The 23898-nt window shown below is 52.1% G+C and overlaps 8 protein-coding genes across 8 annotated transcripts; 7 read left to right on the top strand and 1 right to left on the bottom strand.

The window, feature by feature from the left end:
* Positions 1 to 1487: 1487 nt before the first annotated feature.
* On the top strand, positions 1488 to 2024 carry PtrM4_102420 (uncharacterized protein; the record flags this gene model as incomplete). The annotated part of the gene is made up of 2 exons (XM_066107469.1): positions 1488 to 1541; positions 1623 to 2024. 2 exons carry the CDS (start codon positions 1488 to 1490, stop codon positions 2022 to 2024), a joined length of 456 nt encoding a protein of 151 aa, XP_065961918.1.
* Positions 2025 to 2175: 151 nt separating this feature from the next.
* PtrM4_102410 (GTPase-activating protein) lies at positions 2176 to 4386 on the top strand (the record flags this gene model as incomplete). Its single annotated transcript, XM_001936332.2, has 2 exons — positions 2176 to 4275; positions 4324 to 4386. The coding sequence occupies 2 exons, from the start codon at positions 2176 to 2178 to the stop codon at positions 4384 to 4386; spliced, it is 2163 nt and encodes a 720-aa protein (XP_001936367.2).
* A 751-nt stretch (positions 4387 to 5137) lies between these two features.
* Positions 5138 to 6787, top strand: PtrM4_102400 (RNA-binding protein (contains KH domain); the record flags this gene model as incomplete). The annotated part of the gene is made up of 4 exons (XM_066107468.1): positions 5138 to 5177; positions 5235 to 6500; positions 6549 to 6706; positions 6755 to 6787. 4 exons carry the CDS (start codon positions 5138 to 5140, stop codon positions 6785 to 6787), a joined length of 1497 nt encoding a protein of 498 aa, XP_065961917.1.
* Positions 6788 to 8337: 1550 nt separating this feature from the next.
* On the top strand, positions 8338 to 12551 carry PtrM4_102390 (XdhB, Xanthine dehydrogenase, molybdopterin-binding subunit B; the record flags this gene model as incomplete). Its single annotated transcript, XM_001936334.2, has 3 exons — positions 8338 to 8568; positions 8648 to 12287; positions 12340 to 12551. 3 exons carry the CDS (start codon positions 8338 to 8340, stop codon positions 12549 to 12551), a joined length of 4083 nt encoding a protein of 1360 aa, XP_001936369.1.
* Positions 12552 to 12946: 395 nt separating this feature from the next.
* On the top strand, positions 12947 to 13921 carry PtrM4_102380 (DDE-3 multi-domain protein; the record flags this gene model as incomplete). Its single annotated transcript, XM_066107467.1, has 1 exon — positions 12947 to 13921. The coding sequence occupies one exon, from the start codon at positions 12947 to 12949 to the stop codon at positions 13919 to 13921; it is 975 nt and encodes a 324-aa protein (XP_065961916.1).
* A 304-nt stretch (positions 13922 to 14225) lies between these two features.
* PtrM4_102370 (uncharacterized protein) lies at positions 14226 to 15920 on the bottom strand (the record flags this gene model as incomplete). Its single annotated transcript, XM_001936335.2, has 1 exon — positions 14226 to 15920. The coding sequence occupies one exon, from the start codon at positions 15918 to 15920 to the stop codon at positions 14226 to 14228; it is 1695 nt and encodes a 564-aa protein (XP_001936370.1).
* A 519-nt stretch (positions 15921 to 16439) lies between these two features.
* Positions 16440 to 17120, top strand: PtrM4_102360 (uncharacterized protein; the record flags this gene model as incomplete). Its single annotated transcript, XM_001936336.2, has 1 exon — positions 16440 to 17120. The coding sequence occupies one exon, from the start codon at positions 16440 to 16442 to the stop codon at positions 17118 to 17120; it is 681 nt and encodes a 226-aa protein (XP_001936371.2).
* Positions 17121 to 18359: 1239 nt separating this feature from the next.
* PtrM4_102350 (uncharacterized protein) lies at positions 18360 to 18782 on the top strand (the record flags this gene model as incomplete). Its single annotated transcript, XM_066107466.1, has 1 exon — positions 18360 to 18782. The coding sequence occupies one exon, from the start codon at positions 18360 to 18362 to the stop codon at positions 18780 to 18782; it is 423 nt and encodes a 140-aa protein (XP_065961915.1).
* Between the last annotated feature and the right edge of the window lie 5116 nt (positions 18783 to 23898).

Raw genomic sequence — 23898 nt, 5'->3', positions numbered from 1 at the left:
GTGAGGGGTCTGCTAAGTGTGTTAAGCAGAATGAGTGGTACTCTCAGTGTGTGCAGTAAAAGGAATTGGAAGGAGATTAGGAAAGGTCTAGATGCTGTGCACGAGTCCCACCTCGTAATTGCACGCTTGGACACTCCTTACGCGTAAAGGAACGAAGACTAAGAGTCTCTGTACTGTACATATACCCGGCTCGTAGTATTTGACGTCATACCAATCAGTTCAAAACATGTGAATGCAAATTTCGAGTGTTTCTTGCGGTTTAATCGGTCATGTTTGCGACCGAAGTCCGGCGATCGAGGTTGTGTTCCAATGTTTCTGTATAGGAGACATGTTAAGTCTGGACGGCAGCCAGGTTTTATTTTTAGCCAACGGGGAAGTGGCCTGCGGGTAGACCTTGACACAGCTTGGAACCCTGGGACCATGCTTCCACAACCCCGGAAAACAAACGTTTGCTTATGGGGACCACGTACGCATGAATTCTTCTGGCCATGCTGTGGGTCGTTTGCCGGCGTGCTGGTCCCTGGATATAAGGGAGCACATTCAGTGCTCCGTGCCAGCGAAAAACAAACGTTTGCTAGAGTAGGGATGCATGAATGTCTATGGTCTTGCCAGACTGCGTGTCGGCCGTTTGCGCTAAGAATAGATGGGGAATAGTAAGGCAAAATAGGAAGGAGGAACAAAGCACATGGACAGTGGTAGACTAGGGGTGTAGGTAGGGCTGTTGTTGAGAGATAGGATGATGGAATAGTACACTGACAAAAGTACTGTACCAGTACACACCTGTCCTAGGGCTTTTTCGTATTATGATGCGGTGGAGCCAGTGGTTTGATAGTCGGCGTCTCAGATTCGCGAATGCGACGGTGTCGGCTCGAAGAGTTCAAGAGTCACCACCCCTCCACAGGCTCCTACAGTGTCAGGTTGCTTGTCGCGTGTGAGGTCGGGTCAATGTAAGCCTCGATTCGTGAGCGTAGGCAGTGGCCGCATTAGTGCACGTTTCAGATTAACCTTAAGTTTGGCGGGCGCATGGTGGGCTGTTTGCCGCGTACAACAACAAAGGGCGATATGGCCAGCTGGCAGTGGAATTGCTGATGCGGCTGAGAATTGCCGACGTCACCCAGACTCCTGATCAGCTCACTGACACGCCCAGTTGCGTGTGCGACAGCCAAGTGTTGGTGTTGAAGTGGGTGTAGGGTAGTGTGCATCGAGTGCTCCCTTCCCCAAAGTCCCAGGCCGCGGCCACCAGGGTCCACTCTCTAATTCACCATCCACGTCTATCCCGCAGCCGGCTCCTAATTGCACATGCACCCCAACAAGCACGCTGCGCCCCTCGCCACGGACTTTTTTTCGCTAACCTGCCAACATACTGCTTTTTAATCTCTATTCTGTACCTGGCTCCAACTAGACGTTACACTGCATCGACTGCAGCTGCCTTTTTCAAAATACTACTCCCCAAGCCTCAATAGCCTGCCCAGCCCACCTCTGTAAACATGGACGACAAGCCCGAGAGGCCTACGAGCTCACACAGCTCCGAGAAGGAGGGGGTACGCATCATGCCCCTATACCAGCCTGCCAGACGAGGGCATTTGCCGTGAAAGCTTGCTAACTGGCATGCGGCGGTGTAGGACAGCTTCGAAGACGCTCCTGAAATCAACTCTCGCCCAGATTCACGATCCGAGCCCTCACATACCGAACGCGCGCAGTCACGGTCACGGTCGCTGCTGCAGCGTGAGTCATCGTCGTCGACGGTTCAGGAAGCCAGGCCGACGTCGCCGCAGCCTGCAGTACCCGCAGTGCCCAAGGAAGGCAATGACGACTCAGACGAATCGGAAAGCGAGCCTGAAGTCATCGAGAAGCCGGTTGAGAAGCCGGTTGAGAAGCTGGCTGAGAAACACAGCGACGATGCACCGGCAGCAAATTCGCCTCTGCTCACAGCGCATCGCGTGTCGGTAACATCAGACATGACCGATGTATCGCTAGAAGGAGGCAAGTACCACCCCCCGTTTGGAGCCAACAGAGGGTTGTGAATGCTCACTCTATACATGGAACCTGGCAAACTTCTTCGACTGGAACTGACATGATGATACAGAAGGCACAAAGACGCCTGGCTCGGGGCCGAAACTTCCACCACGAGCCTCCCAGGACTCGACGAGCTCGCTGCAAGGCCTTTCCGGCAGAATGTCACCCGTCAAATTCCCTCCACCTCCTGCCCCACCAGCCACCCTGGAGAAGCCCGCGCCAGCACCGACAAGAAAACTCACAGGCCCATTTGCATGGCTATCGAGAAACAGTTCTAGCAAGAAGCCCGAATCCACCACTACAACATCAACAGCAGAGAAGCGACACACAGGAGCTTCGATCGCGACCATTGGCAGCAATCCTGAACTTACCTTGAGTAGAATTGATGACGAGGGCGATATGCGTACGAATAACCGATCGAGCCAGGGTAGCCTTCGCGACCGTTTCAAGTTCTTACGCATGAGGGAGGAGGCGGGCATAACACTAAGCGACGAGACAAACTCCGATGGCACCCCCTCAACGGCACCGCCCATCCTCCACGCGCGCTCGAGTAGTCGCATTGGCAGTCCCACTGGCTTGTCCGACGACGAACCAGGCAGCCCGCCCGCGCTCCAGAAACAACCCACCATCAACCCGAAGCTGGCTCCTGGAACCGCGTCTGGATTTGCCGCAGGTCCGGCAGGAGACTCGGCCGAGCCTGTGGATTGGGATCTGTGGCAGTCGGTTGTCAACGAGGGCCCAGCAGCTATTGCGCGTACTAGTCCCGAGGAACTCAATCGTGCCATCGCAAATGGCATCCCTCAGGTCATCCGTGGCGTCATATGGCAAGTTCTGGCACAAAGCAAAAACGAAGAGCTCGAGTGCATGTACAGGGAGCTTGTAGCCCGGGGAACGGACAAGGAGCAAATGAGCGTTAAGCCGACCAACGCCAGCAACGGCCAAACGAATGGAAACGGAAAAGAATCGGTTGCCTCGTCCTCTTCCTCTGTCCACTCCGATTATTCGAGCCCAGCCACCACCACCACAAGCACAAACGTACCGTTGCGCTCGCCATCCGTTGCCTCCGACTCCTCCGACGACCCAGCCAAGACACAAGCAAGAATTGCTGCGGAAAGGAAGCTAAGCGTGGCGGCCATCTCCAAGCTGGAAAAGGTCATCAAACGCGACCTGGGTGCGCGAACCAGTTACTCCAAGTACGTCATGGCAGCCGGTCTACAAGACGGCCTTTTCGGCATCTGCAAAGCCTACGCCCTGTACGATGATGCTGTTGGCTACGCTCAAGGCATGAACTTTATTGCTATGCCTCTACTGTTCAACATGCCAGAGGAAGAAGCTTTCAGTCTTTTTGTAACGCTGATGAACAAATACCACCTGCGCGACTTGTTTGTCGCAGATATGGCCGGACTCCACCTACATCTCTACCAGTTCGAACGTCTTTTGGAAGACTTTGAACCTGCCCTTTATTGCCATCTCCGCCGCAGGGAGGTCAAGCCCCAACTATATGCAACACAGTGGTTCCTCACTCTATTCGCATACCGCTTCCCGCTACAGCTAGTTCTGCGTATCTATGACTTGATTCTCAGCGAAGGACTGGAGTCTGCGATCTTGAAGTTTGGCATTGTACTCATGCAGAAGAACGCAGAAGCGCTGCTGGGCATGAAGGACATGTCGACGCTCACGACTTTCCTCAAGGAGCGGCTGTTTGACGTATACATTGACAAAGCTCCTTCGGCGAACTCGATCCTTGAGAATGGCTTCTTTGGTTCCACGGCTGGTGTTGACAAGGAAGTTTACCGCGCTGACGTACTCGTGAGGGATGCAACCTCTGTCAAAGTTACACCAGAAATGCTCAAACAGTATACGGTCGAGTGGAAAGAACAGCAACGGATAGAGAAGGAGCGTGAAACTGAGCTACATGGGCTCAAAGACAAGGTCACCTCTTTGGAACAGAAGGTCCGATCGCTGGAACACCGTACTGAGCAGTCAGACATGGAGCACGTTCAGGTCGCCTCTGAACTGATCAAGACCAAGGTCGAGAACGAAAACTTTGCCGAGGAAAACGAAGCGCTTCGGACCAAGGTTGAAGAGCTGCAAAAGATTGTTGACACACAGCCTGCAGAGGTCGAGGCAAGACTGAAGAGTGAGATGGAAACAGTCATGCAGAAGAACATTGTCGTTCACAATGAGAATCGCAACCTGGAAGAGTCCATGGCCGAGATGGAGAAGGAGCTGGTGGCGGTCAAGATGCAATGGGCCACGGTAAGTCCACAACTAGCACGAATCGAGCACAGCTAACGATGGCACCAGATCAACGAGGAACACGAAGCACTCAAGCAGAAATGGAACAACATCTCACAGATGATGAAGTAAGCCCGGATTAGGGCCTCATGTCTGCATAGAAGGCGTCTGGGTTGACCTGCATATAGCACGCAGGCGCCGCCACCCGTTGGGGATCAGATCTATTCTGTAGCGTCGATCGCCCTTTGATTCAGTTCTAATGTCTATATACACATTTGTCTCGTCCAGAGCGCATCCTGGACGGGGCCTTGGTTGTTGATTGTTGGTCGTCGTGCTTCGGCAGCCTTGGTTTTCGGATGAGATTTGCACTTTGTCACTGTTGATGCCTGCGGTAGGGCAAACAGTGTACGACTACGTCAGTTTGAGTAGGACAAGAGTTTGGATAGCTTGCATGAGCAGGAGCAGGGTGTTATGGATTGTTACGCAGGATGCGATGCATATGTCTATCTCTATAGACCGGAGGGGATTTCATCAATGGTAGCATAGCATAAGTCGTTATAGATATTACGGCGTTCAGACAATAAGCTGTTTGTACTCGACAGAGTCTTTGTTTCCTTTTCCGGGGGTCCCAAGCCCTGGAGTGATGCGTACTCGGACGCATAAGTGAAGTACAACTGGGCAGTTCCAGGGCTCGGCTAGGACGGCGCTAGCCAGTCTAGCGTGCTCAGGCTACTCGACTCCTCTTTCTTTCTTCGCCGCGACAAAGATCTCCACCCAACTGACAATCACCGCGCAACCAGCTCAACTGCGGATTTTTCCCCCTCTTCGTCCTTCATCAGCATCGAAGCGTCGCCGTCGATCTGCTGGTCACGCGCATCTCACCATGGCCACCCCCGATCTGAACGCGATTCTCGCGGCTCTCGGTGCGTCTTTTTAAGCCCTCATTGTCGATCCAAGCAGCGTACTGACTGAATTACTAGCCGCCCATCCCTCAGCTACCCCCTCTGCAGCGCCCCAGCAGCCCCAACAGGCACAGCATGCACCTCCGCAAGGCTTGCCAGCCGGGTTCCCTGGCGCAATGCCTAGTGCCACTCCACCTGCAATGCATGGCTATAATTTCCCCACTCCCACACACTCTGGTAGTCTTGATCTGAGTGCCATCAAGCCCGTGAGCTCTGGCTCGGTGAGCATCGAGGATGCGCTGGCAAAGGCGCGCGGTTTTGCGGCCCAAAAAGGCCTTGCACATGAAGCGCGTCCAGGTATCTCTGAACCTTGGTCTGGTTATGGTGTCCCAGCGCAAACTTACACGGCTGCAGCTTATCAGGAAGATCCGCGACTTAGCGGACGACAGCCGTACCGACGCTCTCGGTCGCGCTCGCGATCTCCGGTGCGCCGAGAAGCAGCACGTGAAAGCTACAACCCATACCGCGACGAGCGCCGTGATGAGCGCAGAGGCGGCTATGGGCGTGAACGTGATCGCTCCCCCCCTAGGCGTGACACCTTCTCTCCCTCGCAGCAATACGGGCAGGCGCGTTCGCCCCCCGCTAATGACAACTCTGAGGTGATTCTCATTGACTCTTCGTTGGTTGGCTTGGTCATTGGACGTCAAGGTGAGAGTCTTCGCCGCATTGAACAAGAATCCCAGACTCGTATTCAATTCATCAACGGCCCCGAATCCGGACCTCAACGCGAGTGCCGTATAACCGGTAGTCCTGGTGCTCGTATCAGTGCAAAGCGCGAAATCAACCGTATCATCGAAGAGAATGGTGGCAACCCTGCTCGTGAGACGGGCCGCAATGCACGGCCTGCCGCTAAGACGGTTGGTCAGCAACAACCTGCTCTTAGAGAGGGTGAACAATCGTCCCAGATTATGGTGCCTGATCGTACTGTTGGTCTCATCATCGGCCGTGGTGGTGAAACTATCCGTGATCTGCAAGAGCGCAGTGGCTGCCACGTCAACATTGTCGGTGAAAACAAGAGTGTGAACGGTCTCCGTCCTGTGAACCTCATTGGAAGTCCCACTGCTGCTGCTCATGCTAAGGAGCTCATCATGGAGATTGTCGATAGTGACACTAAGCAAATGGAAGGCTCCGGTGGCCAGCAGCCGCAGCCGCAACAACAATTCAACAACAGGCGTGAAACCTTCGACCCTTACGGCGGAGGCACAGCTGCAGGTGCAGCTGCAGGCAAGATCAATGACAGCATTCATGTTCCTTCTGACGCCGTTGGCATGATTATTGGCAAAGGTAATAGCAATGTGATCCCCTTTGATGTATCGTACTAACAAACCATAGGTGGTGAAACTATCAAATCGATGCAGTCCGAGACAGGGTGCAAGATTAATGTTTCGCAAGCTTCTGGTGCTGATATCGAGCGCGAGATTGGCCTCGTCGGAACTCGCCAGGCTATTGATGATGCCAAACGTGCTATCTGGGAGAAGGTTGATCAAGTGGTGAGTGTCTCGTCAAGATTGTTTGTCATTGATTGTTGCTAATACTAGACAGCGAGAGAAGAACAACTCGCGACGACGTGATAACGGAAATCAAGACAATGGCTACTCACATCAACAGACACCGTCCTACGGACAAAGCGCTCCGCCAGCGCAGCCTCCACAGGCGGCTGCACCTGCTGCCGGCGGTGCTGCTGCTGATCCATATGCTGTTTATGGCGGCTACCAGAACTATCTGGCTATGTGGTATGCTTCCATTGCTCAGCAACAACAAGGCGGTCAAGGTGCCCAAGGACCTCCAGGCGCATAATTGCCACGTAGTCGCTGTGACCGATGCATGTCTTGCTGAACTTCACCGAATGCTGCCTATTTGCATGACCGATACTTGGATTTTGCTGGCCCTGGCATGACTATACCCGATTTTCTGGATCCCTTTCGACCTTCTTGACTTGCGCATAGTCGGCGCGCCATGACTTGCAGATGACTCATTTGCACTCCATGCTCTCCCATCACTTGGCCGTCTTTCGAACCCTGCCCGCGATTACATGGCCTTAAACCTTCTTACGACGGATCATCATTGTGGCTGTCGCCTGCTTTGCGTGATCATTGCTCGATCTATGCCTGCTTCATGGATGACTGCTGCAAACCCTCAAGTCTACGAAATTACCGAGTAACTGTGCGCCCACATTATACCTTTTGCGTCCCGATCAATGGTGCATTATTTGGCCTTCAAGCGTCTCTCGTGGCATTCATCGTCTGTACCTTCCACTTGATCGCATGTACCGTGACTATCACTGGAATAGCCATTGTCCATGCGGATAGGGTGTTTAAATCCTTGTTCGGTTTTTCATTATCAAAAGCATTTATTGTCTTCATGCTCCTAATCTGGGCATGTAGACCTAGGCTCAGTCGTCCTCTCTTGCGACTCTGTCGGCAGGCTCCGATGTGCTACCGTTCCCCATCAGAATGATTGGAGTATAATCAGGATCGTGGGAGCATGAACGATGAGATGTATTTTTGGATTTGTATAGTACATTATGGAATTATATTGATTGTTCAAAATTCGACCCTCTTTTATGCATATGCCTGCTCTCTATCAGAGAATCCACAACTAAGCACTGATCTTGCCACTATTATGACAGAAACTGCGGCACCAGGCATTGGCCGCTCACGTGCTTATTCTACGCTAAGCTACATATGAAAGCGGCGACGGAGTGGGGCGGTAAGGAGGGGCAAACCGCGAACTACGGCCATCGGCGAGCTCCTGCGCGCGGAGCTTCTGCACCAGGAGCGCGTAACTGCGCGTTCCGAAGATAAGACAAACACATCGTCGCTGATTCGTTGGACTCGGCTTATTCGCAACTAGAGCTACCCAAGTGATCAATGTAACAGGTGGACTCCAAGCCGCGGTCCACACACGCTTGTCATATCTAGCTTGACACATTCCCCACCAGCAGGCTTCTAGACAGAACCCTGGACAGCTCTTTGAAGGGCAAGCTTGACATTTGCTTTTTGTTTTGTGATATTCCCCACACAATTCCCTTCTTTCTTCCTTCCTGCTTTCCTCGTTTCTTACCGTGACGTTTGTTTGTCTTTCCTTCCAACAAAACCACAGACGAGTCTGTGTGGCAAACATGGCGCCCGGTCTTGTCTCCCCTCAACCTGCCGTGTCAAAAGAGGCCACCAAGTCGCTCCATGAAGTGACGGCCGAGTACGATGATACGTTGAGGTTCTACCTTAATGGGACGAAGGTGGTGCTGGACAGTGCGGATCCTGAGGTCACGCTACTGGAGTACCTGAGGGGGATTGGGTTGACCGGAACGAAGTTGGGATGTGCAGAGGGTGGATGTGGTGCTTGTACGGTGGTATGTATGCTCTCTTGGTTTTTTGTTGAGGGAATGGGTGTAATCAGGGATACTCAACATGAAGACTGACCGCTTGTAGGTTGTGTCACAATTCAATCCAACTACCAAGAAGATATACCACGCTTCCGTAAACGCATGCCTCGCACCGCTCGTCAGCATAGATGGCAAACACGTCATAACAGTCGAGGGAATCGGCAATGTAAAGCGACCACATCCGGCACAAGAGCGCATAGCAAAGGGCAATGGTAGCCAGTGTGGGTTCTGTACTCCCGGCATAGTCATGTCCTTGTATGCGCTCCTTCGCAATAATGTTGGGCCGAGCGAACTTGAGGTTGAGGAGGCCTTTGATGGCAACCTTTGCAGATGTACAGGATACAGACCTATATTGGATGCGGCACAGAGCTTCAGTGTGAAGACGGGCTGTGGCAAAGCAAAGGCCAATGGCGGTGGTGGATGTTGCATGGAAAAAGATGGTGCAAATGGAGGAGGCTGCTGTAAGAATAGGACAGACGGAGAGGACCAACCTATCAAGAGGTTCACACCACCGGGATTCATCGAGTACAAGCCGGATACAGAATTGATATTCCCCCCACAACTACGAAAACACGAGTTCAAGCCTCTGGCATTCGGTAATAAGAAGAAGAGGTGGTTCAGACCGACGACTTTGCAACAGCTACTAGAGATCAAAGATGCGTATCCGTCAGCGAAGCTCATCGGTGGCTCGACGGAGACACAGATTGAGATCAAGTTCAAGGGCATGAACTACAACGCTTCAGTGTTTGTTGGAGATATTGCAGAGCTACGACAGTTTAAGTTGCATAACGACCACCTCGAAATTGGTGGTAATGTTGTTCTCACTGACCTCGAGGAAATTTGTAAAGATGCTCTTGAACACTATGGGCCTGTACAGGGCCAGCCGTTTGCGACCATTTTGAAGCAGATTCGATACTTCGCCGGACGACAGATCAGGAACGTAGGAACACCAGCAGGTAATCTGGCGACAGCGAGTCCCATTTCAGATTTGAATCCGGTTTTTGTCGCCACGAACGCAACGCTCGTGGCCAAGAGCCTCAAGGAGACGACGGAGATTCCCATGTCGACGTTCTTCAAGGGATATAGGCAGACTGCACTGCCACCAGATGCGGTGATCGCTGGTTTAAAGATCCCAGTGGCGAAAGAGAAGGGTGAATATATCCGTGCCTATAAACAGGCGAAAAGAAAGGACGACGACATTGCAATTGTGAATGCAGCACTGAGGATTACACTGGACGATCAACATACTGTCGAGAGTGTGGATTTGGTGTACGGTGGCATGGCACCCACGACGATCCACGCGCGGAAAGCAATGGACTTCCTCCAGGGAAAGAAGTTTGCCGACCTCAAAACGCTGGAAGGTGTCATGGACAAGCTTGAGGAAGACTTTGACTTGCGATTCGGCGTACCAGGTGGTATGGCCACGTACAGAAAGACTCTTGCTCTTGGTTTCTTCTACAAGTTCTATCATGAAGTTTTGGCTGAACTGCATGCTGAGGAAGTTGAGATTGACACCCAAGCTATTGGTGAGATTGAAAGAGATATCAGCAAGGGCGAGAAGGATAAGAAGGCCGCGGAGGCGTACATCCAAAACGAAGTTGGACAATCGAAGAATCACGTCGCGGCTATGAAGCAATGTACAGGTGAAGCGCAGTACACGGACGATATCCCACTGCAAAGGAATGAGCTCTACGGATGCTTGGTACTGTCAACCAAGGCGCACGCGAAGTTGCTCTCAGTTGACGCAGAACCTGCGCTAGAGCTACCTGGCGTTGTTGCGTATGTTGATCACAATGATTTGGCAACACCCGAATCCAACTGGTGGGGTGCGCCGGCTTGTGACGAGACATTCTTCGCCATTGATGAAGTCTTCACAGCCGGTCAGCCTATTGGTATGATCCTGGCAGATACCGCAAAGCATGCGGAGCAAGCTGCGCGGGCCGTCAAGATTGAGTACGAGGAGCTTCCGGCGATCTTCACCATTGAAGAGGCTATCCAGAAAGAGAGCTACTTCAACCACTTCCGTCATATTAAAAAAGGAGATACTGAGAAATCATTCGCCGAGGCTGATCACGTCTTCACTGGAGTTGCGCGAATGGGTGGACAGGAGCACTTCTACCTCGAGACTCAGGCTTGTCTGGCAGTTCCAAAGCCAGAAGATGGCGAGATGGAAATCTTCAGCAGTACACAAAATCCGGCAGAGACACAAGCCTACGTTTCCAAGGTGGTTGGTGTTGCTGCGAACAAGATTGTCACTCGCGTGAAGCGTATGGGTGGCGGTTTCGGTGGTAAGGAGACACGCTCTGTTCAACTCGCTGGTATTGTGGCCTGCGCAGCGAACAAGGTCCGCCGACCTGTACGTTGTATGCTGAACCGGGACGAGGATATCATGACATCCGGACAACGACACCCCTTCCTTGCTCGGTGGAAAGTAGCTGTCAACAAGGACGGAAAACTGCAAGCTCTCGATGCAGACGTCTTCTGCAACGGTGGCTGGAGTCAAGACCTTTCTGGTGCGGTTGTCGAGCGGTCTCTCTCGCATATCGACAACGTCTACTCGATACCTAATATCCACGTACGTGGCCGCGTCGCAAAGACCAACACAGTCTCCAACACAGCCTTCCGTGGTTTCGGTGGACCACAGGGAATGTTCATCGCCGAGACTTACATGGAAGAAATTGCCGACCACCTCAACATTCCAGTTGAGAGACTGAGGGAAATAAACATGTACTCACCCGAAACGAACATGATAACGCACTACAACCAGGAAATCAAGGACTGGTATGTTCCTTTGATGTACAAGCAGGTGCAAGAAGAGTCTTTCTACGCACAGCGCCGGCAAGAAATTGAAGAATGGAACAAGATGCATAAGTGGAATAAGCGCGGTCTCGCCATCATACCGACGAAATTCGGTATCTCCTTCACAGCGCTCTTCTTAAACCAAGCTGGCGCGCTGGTACACATCTATCATGATGGCAGCATTCTTGTTGCACATGGTGGAACAGAAATGGGTCAGGGGCTGCACACGAAGATGACGCAGATAGCAGCTGAGACGCTGGGAGTACCACTCGCGGACGTATTCATCAGCGAGACGGCGACAAACACCGTTGCGAACAGCTCCTCGACTGCCGCCTCTGCCTCCTCAGACTTGAACGGATACGCCATTCATAACGCCTGTCTACAACTAAACGAGCGCCTTGCACCCTTCAAGGAGAAGCTTGGCCCCAACGCGACCATGAAGGAACTGGCTCACGCCGCTTACTTTGACCGTGTCAACCTTTCCGCCCAAGGCTTCTACAAAACACCCGACATCGGCTACGTCTGGGGCGCCAACACTGGCCAAATGTTCTTCTACTTCACTCAAGGTGTTGCAGCAGCTGAGGTTGAAATCGACACCCTGACTGGTGACTGGACTTGTCGTCGCGCCGATATCAAGATGGATGTCGGTCGCTCCATCAACCCGGCCATCGACTACGGCCAGATCGAAGGCGCGTTTGTTCAGGGCCAGGGCTTGTTCACTACTGAAGAGAGTCTTTGGCTCAGGGGAACGGGTGGCATAGCGACGAAGGGACCGGGCAATTACAAGATTCCTGGCTTCAGAGACATACCGCAGGTGTTCAATCTCAGTTTGCTCAAGGATGTGCAGTGGGAGAATCTGAGAACTATTCAGAGGAGTAGGGGTGTTGGTAAGTTTTGTCATTTTATTCCGTCTATGTGCTTGAGCTAACATCTTCGTAGGCGAACCACCCCTCTTCATGGGCTCAGCTGTCTTCTTCGCTATTCGCGATGCACTCAAATCTGCTCGCGCGCAGTTTGGGGAAACTGAGGTGCTGCACTTGGTTAGTCCGGCTACCCCGGAGCGTATAAGGATCAGCTGTGCAGATCCGATATTGAAGCGTGCGTGGGTCGAGCCCAAGAAGGGAGAGAAGAGTTTCTTTGTTAGTATTTGAGCCTGGGATGTAGTACAGAGGGGTTATTTCTTGGGTTCTTCATGTATCTCACAGCGAAAAAGGGCAAATAAGCATCGAGAATGCTTTTTCAAAACTACATTCATAACTATAGCGACGAGAATGCATAGTGATGAATTTGGCAGTGTTCTGAGTCGGAGGCTGGTGGGTTTACAGGGATGAGATCTCACTATGGGTGTTTCTCGAAATACCTTGAGCCACCTGGATCTGGTTGGCTTGGTGGCCAAGAACATCAACTCCTATAGTAATTTGTTAGTAAATCGATGCAGCCACGCTTTCTAACACCCACAACGTATTTGAAGTTCATTGTTTGCTGCGATCGCCTCTACTGACTCGCGTTTTTGGTGTTGCAATTTTCTCGAGCCCATCTCATCGCGATGCCAGGCACCGGCCACCGCTTGCAGCCCGCTGTTCTCCAGGCTATCCTCGACCGAATTGCTGCCTGCGAAAGTGATCGAGCCATCTCTAGAGCTACAGGTGCGAGCCGTAACACAGTAGCAAAGCTGAGGTTGAGCTTAGAGTTTTGGGGCGTGCCTTATCCGCCGCGCTGCGTTCGACTTGGGCGGCCATCTATACTCCGGCAAGCTCAGCGCGAAGGCCTTCAGGCATACCTCAATGGCTCACCGGGCGCATACATGGATGAGATGAGGGACTTCTTGTACGACGAGTACGACGTTAGGATAAGCCTTGCGAGCGTTTACCGAGAGCTAGAGAAGATGAGATGGTCTCGCAAGCTTGCAACAAAGCGGGCAAAGGAGCAGAGTGAGCCACTCCGCCGCCTCTATCTTGCCAGGATGGCGCAACACTATAAGGCGGAGCAGATCGTTGCGTTGGACGAGAGCGCCTGCAATGAGCGTACGGGCGACCGCAAGTATGGCTGGTCTCCAATCGGGGAGCCGGTGGAGCTATCACACAGCTTCAGGCGATCAGAACGGTGGTCGCTGCTGCCAGCCATGACGATAGATGGCTACATAAGCTATAAGATCTTTCAAGGCGCGATTACATCTGAGATCCTAGAAGACTTCTTAGAGTTTCAAGTGCTGCCGTTCTGCAATCCTCACCCAGGGCCAGCCTCAGTAATCGTGCTTGATAACGCCTCCATCCATCGATCAGAGCGTGTACGGGTGCTTTGCCAAAGTGCTGGAGTACTCCTTGAGTATCTGCCGCCATACTCACCAGATTTCAACCCCATCGAGAAGAGCTTTAAGCAGCTCAAGGGGTGGATGAAAAGGAATTCAGCGCAAGCGGAGAACTTCATTGACTTTGGGGTCTTTCTTGAGTATGCAGCGCAGCTGGTGTGCTGTAATATTAACTGCAGAAGCTGGTTCCATAGGTGTGGCTATCCCTATTAATTGTGCTTTTAAATGGATGCCACAGTACGTTTCTATAGGTAGATGATACCATACAAATGCGAACGATTACACCTTAATGCGCAACCCACAAAAGCGATTTAATAATTCTAAAAAAATAAGAGCTATTTCTATACATATAGAACTATCTTAGGAAGTTAACCTGTTATAATCGCATAACGTTGTAGTGTTGTACATAGGGCTATCCAAATAGACTATTGTTGCAGCGCATTTGAAACGCCTGAAAAACCTCAACACTATAGCGGGCACGGGCCGCTGTCACCAAAAACGCTCAGGCCACTAAGCTTCAAGCATTCTCGCCATCATCCTCCACAACACTGCTAGACGGTTCAACCACCAATTTCTTGCGCGCAATCTCTTCTCTTTTCTTACAACGTTCGACTCGTCTCCAGTTACGATCTGTGAGACCCTGGTACCCAGCTTGCCATTCTTTTGCAGTGTTTTGTAGCGTGAAAAACCAGCCAGGAGGCTGCTTGAAATGCTGCGTCCACAACTTCAAGATATCACCAGATGGCTGCATCAAGAGGTTGATATCCATAGCTCCGTCAATAACAAGAGTCTTATAAAGCTCGTTAATGTCCTCTCCAACTGTAGGAAATTTTAACTTAAGGTAGTTAAAGAAATTACTAGTATGCTCGTTAATCTCCTGCTCATGATCATATCGGATAGGCGCCCACTGAGATGCACTAGATACCTCAGCTCTTGTTATCGTTGGTGCAGCTGCCTGCAAGTTAGACTCCTGTTGAGGTTGCCTGTTCATCCGCTCAAGCTGTCCAACGATGAGCAGTTTTGTTAAGCTTTTGATATCATCGTCGCCATCTCCAGCCGCCCGCAACTTGCGCGTTTTCTCATGCACCCGCAGGTCCTTTGCTCTCAAAATTGCAAGCCGTACATCATCAGATGGCTCATCGTACGTTGCCCTTCTCGCTGTAATTGCTCTTGCCCACATGGAGATAATGTTGCCGTTGACAAAGAGGTGATCTTCGAAGCGCGCTGGCTGCCTCGCTGTTGGCGCCATCCAGCAGCAATAAGGATAGTTCTCGCAATGGGTATCTGTACAGCGCCATCTATCCCGGATAGCAATAGCATGCCCGCTACCTGCTTGTTCAGCTGCTATTACACCAGCAAGCCCCTCCTCTTGAATCACCGTTGCGGTGCGTCGACGAGGACCGTCGACAACCGTTGGCAACGGCTGCTGCTCCCCTGGAATTTCAGCCAAGATGAGCTCGAAATCGACGTTTACTGGCTCGCTGACATAGTTATCAACCTCTACAACAAGGCGCTGAAAGCTATTCCACGTTGCATCAACACCTCGCCGCAATCGCTTTATCGCGCGCTCGCGTTTGGCCTGCTTAGCTGGGTAAACAACAGTGCAAACAGATGAGATCTTCGCTCTTTTTGGCCGTAATTCTGCAACAACGTCATCTACCCACTGCCATAGGTCGTCGAAATGCAGCGAGTACAGCCGTACGCCGTGCTCGCTATCGGCAGCTTCAGGAATAAAGTGTTTCTCCATATCACCACCAAGGCAAGCCCTCCACCTAACGCGCAGTACAGGATTAACCTCATCCTCTAGCGCTTGCGATGAGCGAGGCAGCCATGGAGTGCCTTCTTGACGTCGGTACGCTGGCTCTCCCTCATCCTCAACACTACCGGCAGCGCCCTTAGCAGCGATCTCATCCTCATCCTCAGGCAGCGGATCGCCATCTCCATCCTCGAAAGTATCCTCATCCTCGCCAACGATATCTTCAGCTTGCGCGGAGGCAGCTGTTTGGGTGGCTTGCAGCTCAGGCTCGGACAACGGGCTTTGACGGCGCGGCGGGGCAGTCGCTGGAGGCGACGGCAGCGCCTCACGGCGGACACGTTTAGGCGTTAAATGGGTAGGATTTTGTCTAGTTGCTGGCGCTCTACGCTTCTGGGAGGACGGGTTAACGCCTTGATCGAATGGCTGCTTCGGCTTACGCTGGCGCTTGGGCGGCATCCCAACAGCAGCTAGATTGAGCTCGCAACAAGCTCCACACAAACAAAACGCTATACACGAACGATTTAGAGTACAGGACTAGCTTCATGGGCTTCTGGAGGTGGGAAACGGCTGCTGCATTAATTTACTAACAAATTACTATGGGAGTTGATGTTCTTGGGCACCAAGCTAACCAGATCCAGGCGGCTCAAGGTATTTCGAAAACCACAATAATGACGGGCGATCGCGCTATGATCGGGAGCCGATCGAACAAACACCAGCCGTCATAACACAAACTTCAATTGTCAATGACGTCTTCGCGAGCTCGACGCGTTAGCCACCCAGCATGGCGTGGGCAGCGCAAATCGCAGGTTTCAGCCCCTTCTCATTACTTATGCTGTTTAAGTGCGGCGACATCATTTGAGTTTCGAGCACATGCTACGCTCTTTCCACTGCATCAGCCTTCGTGTCGCATTCCGAACACCCTTTCGAGTGCCGGCTTATATACCCACTTCGAGTGTGCCCTCGTGTCTTCTCACAATGCCCCCCAAACGAAAGAGGTCGGCAGTAGCTACTGCTGCGGCGCCTGTGACAGACGGTCCTCCTTTGATTGATCGGACCCAGATGCGCAAAACAGAAGTGCCTCTTCCGTCAAACGTCTCAAAGCCACCGCGTCGCCAGTCGAGTCGTGCGGGCAAAGCAGAGAAGACGGTCCCTAATCTCAATCCCGACATACTCGATAGCGTCACGGCGTTACGGGCGTCGCTTGATGGACACGAAGACGCCCCTCTCAACTCGATTCTGAAGTCTCCGGTCAGCAATGGCGTTGCAAAAGACACCAGTCTCATTTCAGATGAAACCACGGAAGACAAGGTGCTTCCATCATCAGCCATCGGCGATTGGCCTAAAGCAAACGGTGTAGCCTCTGTCGCCACTACTGCAAAGAACAAGCGAAAGAAGGCAGGTGCGCAGCAGGTCAAAGTGGAAGAGGATGATAACGCGGTCGGAGCCGCTGAGAGCGCCATTGCCCCTGCAGTCAGCGCCGGGGTGCCTGGCGATCCAGACGACGCCGACGGCCTGGAGGCCGGAGAAGATGAGGAGCAAGAGGTCAAGGAAGCCTTGTCTCGACCCCCACCTGTCAACTCCGAATACCTTCCTCTTCCATGGAAAGGGCGATTGGGTTATGTATGTGTGCTGCGGGTACCTGTTAATTTAAACTAACGAGCGTGCATGTAGGCTTGTCTCAATACGTATCTCCGCTATGCGAATCCTCCCGTCTTCAGTTCCAGAACATGTCGGATTGCGAGCATCATCGAACATCGCCATCCCCTGAAAGACCCCTCCCAACCTGAGCATGCCACTAAGAATCGCCCTGACAAGCAGCAGCCGGCCGACGTCGGGCGGGGTATGAAGTATGTTGAGGAAATTGGTCTCGCCAATACCCGCGATATCATCAAGATGGTGCGCTGGAACGACAAGTACGGTATCAAGTTTATGCGTTTGAGCAGCGAAATGTTTCCATTTGCCAGCCATGACGAGTATGGCTACAAGCTGGAACCGTTTGCTGCTGATACGCTGCATGAAGTTGGCAAAGTAATTGGAGAGCTGGGTCATCGTGTGACGACGCATCCAGGCCAATTTACGCAGTTGGGCTCGCCACGCAAGCAGGTCATCGACAATGCGATGCGTGATTTGGAGTATCACGATGAGATGCTGTCACTCCTGAAGCTTCCAGAGCAGCAGAATCGAGATGCTGTCATGATTATGCATCTGGGTGGAGCATATGGCGACAAGCCAGCTGCCATTGAAAGATTCAAGGAGAACTATGTCAGACTTCCTCAGGGCGTCAAGAACCGTCTGGTACTTGAGAACGACGATGTTGTCTGGTCGGTGCATGAGTTACTGCCTCTGTGCGAGGAGCTCAACATTCCATTTGTGCTTGATTATCACCATCACAACATCATTTTCGACGAGACTCAGATTCGCGAGGGTACCAAGGATATTATGGAACTCTACCCGCGTATTCTTGAGACATGGCACAAGAAGAAGATCACGCCCAAGATGCATTACTCTGAACCAACGCCGGCTGCCATCACTCGCACAACGCGGAGAAAGCATTCACCGCGTGTCATGACATTCCCTCCATGTCCTGATACCATGGATCTGATGATCGAGGCAAAGGACAAGGAGCAGGCTGTGTTTGAACTCATGCGAACTTTTAAACTTCCCGGCTTTGAGACTTTCAACGATATTATTCCCCATACACGACAAGATGAGAATAGACCGTGGAAGCCCAAGTCCAAGAAGGCGGCAAAGAAGAGCAGGAAGAAGAAGAATGAACTCGAGGAGCTGGATGTGAAAACGGAAGAGGAAGAGGAAGAAGAGAAGCCTCCTCCAATAGTCCCTGACGAAGAAGTAGGTATGGGAGGACCAGAGGGACGAGTATACTGGCCTCCAGGCATGGAGGACTGGCTCAGACCCCCAAAACGCATCATCAAGACAAAAACAGAGAACGCCGCCACACCTGCAAAGAAGAAGCGTAAGACGGCAGCTGACGCGGCGTCTGTGACGAGCGAAGCAGGTCCACTCGACGAAGAGCAAACGCCCATCAAGGCACCAGCAAAGAAGGCTACGCCGGCTAAGCGGGCAGCAGCCAAACCAACCAAGAAGAAGGCAGCACCAAAGTCCGTGCCCACGCCCTCGGCTTCTGACGAAGACGACGATCAGCTTAGCTCGCCTCCACTTAGCGATGTAAGGACGGAAGACGAGGCTCCTGCTGTACAGAAGCGAAATGCACGCTCTGATGCCACACGGAAGAAGTCTGGTAGGGCCACGGCGCGCGTTAGCTACAAAGAGGAGGAAGCGGAAGACATGGCCGAGTAGGAAAGTGGAACACGATTGTGTGTGTGTGGATGGATAGGTGTGTGTTGCGTAGCCCCAGCAAGTAAGCATAAAGACCAAATTTCAGATACGAAGTAAAACAATGGAGCCATGTTCGGACCAACATACAGTATACGAGAGAGTAGAGTGTGAGAGACAGACCGCCAACGCAACCCATTAACCGCATATCTCGCTTCGCTTACCCCCCTCCAAGTTGCATAACCTACTACTCACGTCAAACAAAGCTCCGAAGGCGTGGTGCAGCGTTAGGTGTTGTTCTTAGCGAAAGAAAATCCTTGGCTTCTCCTGCTTTCAGCCCGTTATCCCGCCTTCCTTCCCGGGTACACCCATCCCATTCCCTCTCCATGCCCCCCCCTACCCACTCCCTGTCCTGGTCTGGTCTCTGTAAACGCAGCCTATTTTCGCTCGGAGCTACGTTTCTGTGTCGCTGCAACTGCACGGATGCGAAACAGGTACGGTACCGGGTTCGGGAGGATGACGGTTTTATCCGCGTTTGGCCTATCTGTTATACACCTTCCTGAGTTAGATGGTTGGGCCGGCAAACGGATGGCTTATTTTTGGGTCGGAGTCGCGGGTGCTTGGAAGCGGTTGTGCAGAGGGGAGGGGGATGATGTGCATGGTGGGGGTTTTGGTAAGGGTTTGTGTAGGTGTTGGTGGTGTTGAATGATGAAAATGAGAGATGAGAGGTGAAGCAAACAATGACTTGGAATCACGCAAGCAAGTTACTCCCTCCCTAGGTAAAACTTTTCAAAGCAAACACTGTTCTTACCCCTCAATCACACAATCCTGAAGTCTTTCCCCTCATACCGAAACAACACTCAACACTCATAAACCATCTATACTACCTACCCCGGTCCCCACACCCCCGGCACCCGCACAGACGCACATCCCACTCCCTACCTACCACAACCGTCTCACCACAACAACAGTCAACCAACAAAACATAGTCTAGCAAGTCTGATAAACCTTCCAGAACATGACGCGAAGCACAAAGACCCCACGCCTTGCCTTTACTCCGCTGTGATTCAACCTGCATTGCCCGTTCCTAAGCGTGGTGTCAACTTGACCAGCTAAGGCAGCCAACAAGCCATCCGTATCCGGATACCTGCACCGACATTTGCCGAGGCAATCCGCTACTGTGGCTGTGGCGTTGAGGGGGCTTGGGGGCCATCGACGATTTAGATGGGGGATGTGGGATGGATTTCTGTGCAGGATTGTACTGTATGGAGGGCTGCATCGCACGCTGGAAGGAATGAAGGAAGTGTGGGGATAGGAGTTTGGACTGTGCTGTACGCTTGTGGGAGAAGGATGCTATGCCATGCTATGCTTCATGTGTATGTTTGAAAGAGAATAGGGGAGATGTCAGGGGTGGTAGGTTAGTTAGTTCAGTCTTACCTACCTGTCTTACCTACTTGCGGTGTGAGCAAAATGCAAGTTATGTGTAAGCACCGCAAACTACAAAAACCCGGGATACAGACGAACGGAGGAGGAACGGAGAAAGCAGGCACAACCCCCCGTTGCATGAAAACTAAAGCACCGAACCGAGCTATCGATTAAAGCTACCCGGTTCCATGCTGCAGCTACAACCAACCAATTACAAGCGCACCGTACTGTACATGTCCATGCAAAGAGGCGTGCAGCGCAGTACAGTGCAGGTGCAGTGCAGTTACGAGGTACCTACAGTACCTAGGCTTGTATGAGAATTATGTCTAGTACGAGAGGAGCATAATGGGCGTAGGTAGTTGGGGCGCATTCGGAGGAGACATGGGTGTGGCGGTTGCCGCATGCAGGAGATGGAGGAGGGGGTGAGGGTGGGCGCGGTGGTCTGGAAAGTTACGCAGAGGGGTTTGGTGCAAGGGGTCGTGGTGGGAGCTATGTTTTGTGGTTATGTGGAGGGGGGGGGGATTCAGGTACGAAGGTAATGAGGGGTTAGGTGTGCGTGTGTGTGTGTGTGTGTGTGTGTGTGTGTGGGAAGGGGGCTTGGATTGGGCTTGGATTGGGCTTGGAGATGTGTAGGGTGTGTGTAGGTGGATCAACTTTGAGTAAAGTCAGGGACGGGGGGTTTGAAGTGAGAGGTGTTGAGACGGGGACGAGACATCAATTGTTACTTTGCTGTGCGTTTGCTGTGCAGTGCGTTACTGTTGCTTTACTCCACTATCTTACCTACATAACGTTGGTAGCCTTACCGGTACCAACCCACTCACTGACGCTGCAATTGTAATTGTGACAAGGGACACCAATCTGGTTGCATGACTGCACGATTTTGACAGTGCTTGAACCATCTAGATCATCCAAAACATGCTCATGACTGTTCAACCATTTTCACACACACATATCCACTATTCAAGATCTAGAACCAGCCTCGCTATACCTGTCGATCAACGATCACCCACCACTACCACTATCTTCCAAACCATACAGATCAAACCTACCTAGACCCCCAATGGCCCCTCACATCTTTCCCACTGCCTGCTCCCAATCACCTTCGCACCACACACCCAGCCCGCAGCTTACCCACAAACGGGTTAACTTTGCCGCGGCCACATATCTGCCACTTGTAATCTGCACAGCCTTGCGCCCAAGATGGAATCTCGCTCCGTCCCCGGTTCGGCCTTTGACATGCAAGACGAGAACCTGGCGCGACCAACCACCCACACCCAATAGCCCCATGTTCATCGATTCTTGAATCGAACATTCGGTGCGCTAGTGTAGTTAGACGGAACTCCTAACGTGGCTAACGGGTATTGTGGTCGTTGACGAGCGCTTGGAGGAGCTTATCCTAGCTCGAGCAGGGTTGGCTGGGGGGGGGTCCCTGGTCGCATGGGGGTTTGGCTGTGAGTTGACTCTTCTGGGGTTAGTGTAGCTGGATAGGCGGGGTGGTCTGGGCTTTCTAGGCGGAATAGTATTGCGCCGATGGACCGTCTTGAAGCCGCGGCCTAAGTGTGTCGTGCTGGATTCATGTGGGACAGAGGGATTGTGGAATCTTCATGTGGGTAATAGTTTTGTTGGTGTTATGGTGAGCGGAAGGCGGTGTGGCGTGCTTTGCGTCTATTTCATGGGGATCATGTGTTCACGGCCGCTTTGGCGGTTGCGGCGCTGGACGTCAAACTGAACATTCTGTAGATGCCATGGACTACAGAGGTTTACGTGCTAGATCGTCTCACGAGATGCATCTTGCAAATCAGCGGGGCTGTCGTTACGGTCCGTCTTATTTTCGCTGTTCAAAGGGTCTCGCCTTGCCTCGCCTCGCCTCGAGCTGATCGACTTCATATCGATGTTGTGTTGGCAACAACGCATTGCCCGGACGCCCTATGACGAGAAAACTCGGCCCTGCCCAGGTGGTACAATCAATCATGCGTAGGGCAGAACCTCGGGAAGCCCACTTCTGCAATCTACAAGGGATTCATTCCCAGGTTGTTGAGCACGAGCAAATGCACCAAAGCATTGCGTGCGTAACGCTCAGACCTCTCGTGGCTCCACCGTCTGATAAGAACACGAAGAATGAACGGACGGAAAATCATCAAATATCTACGCGAGAATGAAGACGGAAAGAGGGCCTGAGCGTTTTTTTCTTCAAGTATCGCCGTGGGATTCTAAAGTTTTTTTTGTACAATTGGTCAGTGCACGTCGGCGGGAATAGAGGAAAATGGGTAGCCGCATAGGGTGGGCGGGCCGGAGGATTTTTGTGGGAAGCAAGTGGATGATAATGGGTAGATACACGCGTATGATGATGTAGGGGGCTGGAATGATGCAATTGCGTGATATGGACTCGTTGCTGAATGAGCAAAGGTGAAAGCACGGTGGTGGATTCAACCAAGTTTGCTGGAGAAACCGAGAGCGGACATGATGCCCGGTGCTGGTCTTTGGTTGGAATTAGACTGTTGGAGAACTCAAGAAGATTATTTACGACAAAGAGCCCACAGAATACAGTTGAGCTGGCTTTTGTGCTATCAGCTATGCAGATGTTGTTATTACAATAACCATAGCATAGCCAGCTATGCTTTTCTCGCGCATACCGACAGATGGGATACTCCGAGCGCCTTGCATCTTGTCAGCTCCGAATGGCACACACACGTGCGTGCCTAGGTAGGTTGTCGTTTTGTAAGCGGAGATGCCGAATGCGTCGCGAGTCGTCCAACTCTGTCACGGCTTCACGTTATCTGCTTTTTTGTCCTCAGCCACAACGTCACCATTTGCCAAGTTCCCGTCCAATGACAACGGCTGTGTCCATCCACACGGCACAGCCGCCACACATCTACCCACACACCACCACTGCCACCACCGAGCCACATTCGGCCCTTCTGGGATCTCTTACAATGGCCCGCTCCGAGATCTTGCGTGACGCCTTACGCACGCGAGCCACAAGCGTACGCATCTAAGACGCAACAACGTCAATGCCTTTGAGATGAAGCACACGGTCCTCTACCAAACTATCGTAACCTCGCTTCCGCAATTCCTTCCGAAATCTAAAAAACCAAAAGGCTAGCTTAAGCGCCATATCGTTGCCGGACGCCTTCCCCCCCGCGGATCATCAATCACATGCGAAACGGTGCCCAGATGGAAATACGGAGTTGCGAACGTGCCCCCTCTACGACCGTCTATACCGGATTAGGTATTACAGCCGTCGCTTGTGTTAGTCAGTCCAAGGCTTGTGACAGCTTAGGCGGTTCCTGCGTATCCGAGTACCATCCATACACAACGCGTCGTTTGCCAGCCCCAAGGTCAAGTGTTGACGATCTTCGCAGGCTACTAACAATAGTGTATAGTTAGCAGACTATATGCTGTAACCAAAGCCCCCTCGGTCGGCCCGTGGGGTTATAGTTGCCGAATATGCCATATCTTCCTTACAATATGAAACTATTTTGGCTCGTCACACGTTCGTCTACGCTATTGGCTCCCGTAGAAAATGACCAGCCAATATCTGCCTACACCGGGTTTCAGCGCTGATTACCGGCAACTGCACCCTTGACTCGTTTCAATTGGTATTGCCATGTTTTCCCAATCGTCGTCGTCAATAGGTCGTGAGTGTGTAAATGGGCGTGCGGTGCCATGCAAACACGGAGATTGTCTCGATTAGCTCAACAATGCAATGACGATG

The sequence above is a fragment of the Pyrenophora tritici-repentis genome, chromosome 5 (genome assembly GCF_003171515.1).
Source record: "Pyrenophora tritici-repentis strain M4 chromosome 5, whole genome shotgun sequence".
Taxonomy (NCBI): Eukaryota; Fungi; Ascomycota; class Dothideomycetes; order Pleosporales; family Pleosporaceae; genus Pyrenophora; species Pyrenophora tritici-repentis.
This window is presented reverse-complemented; position numbering and strand designations above follow the sequence as displayed.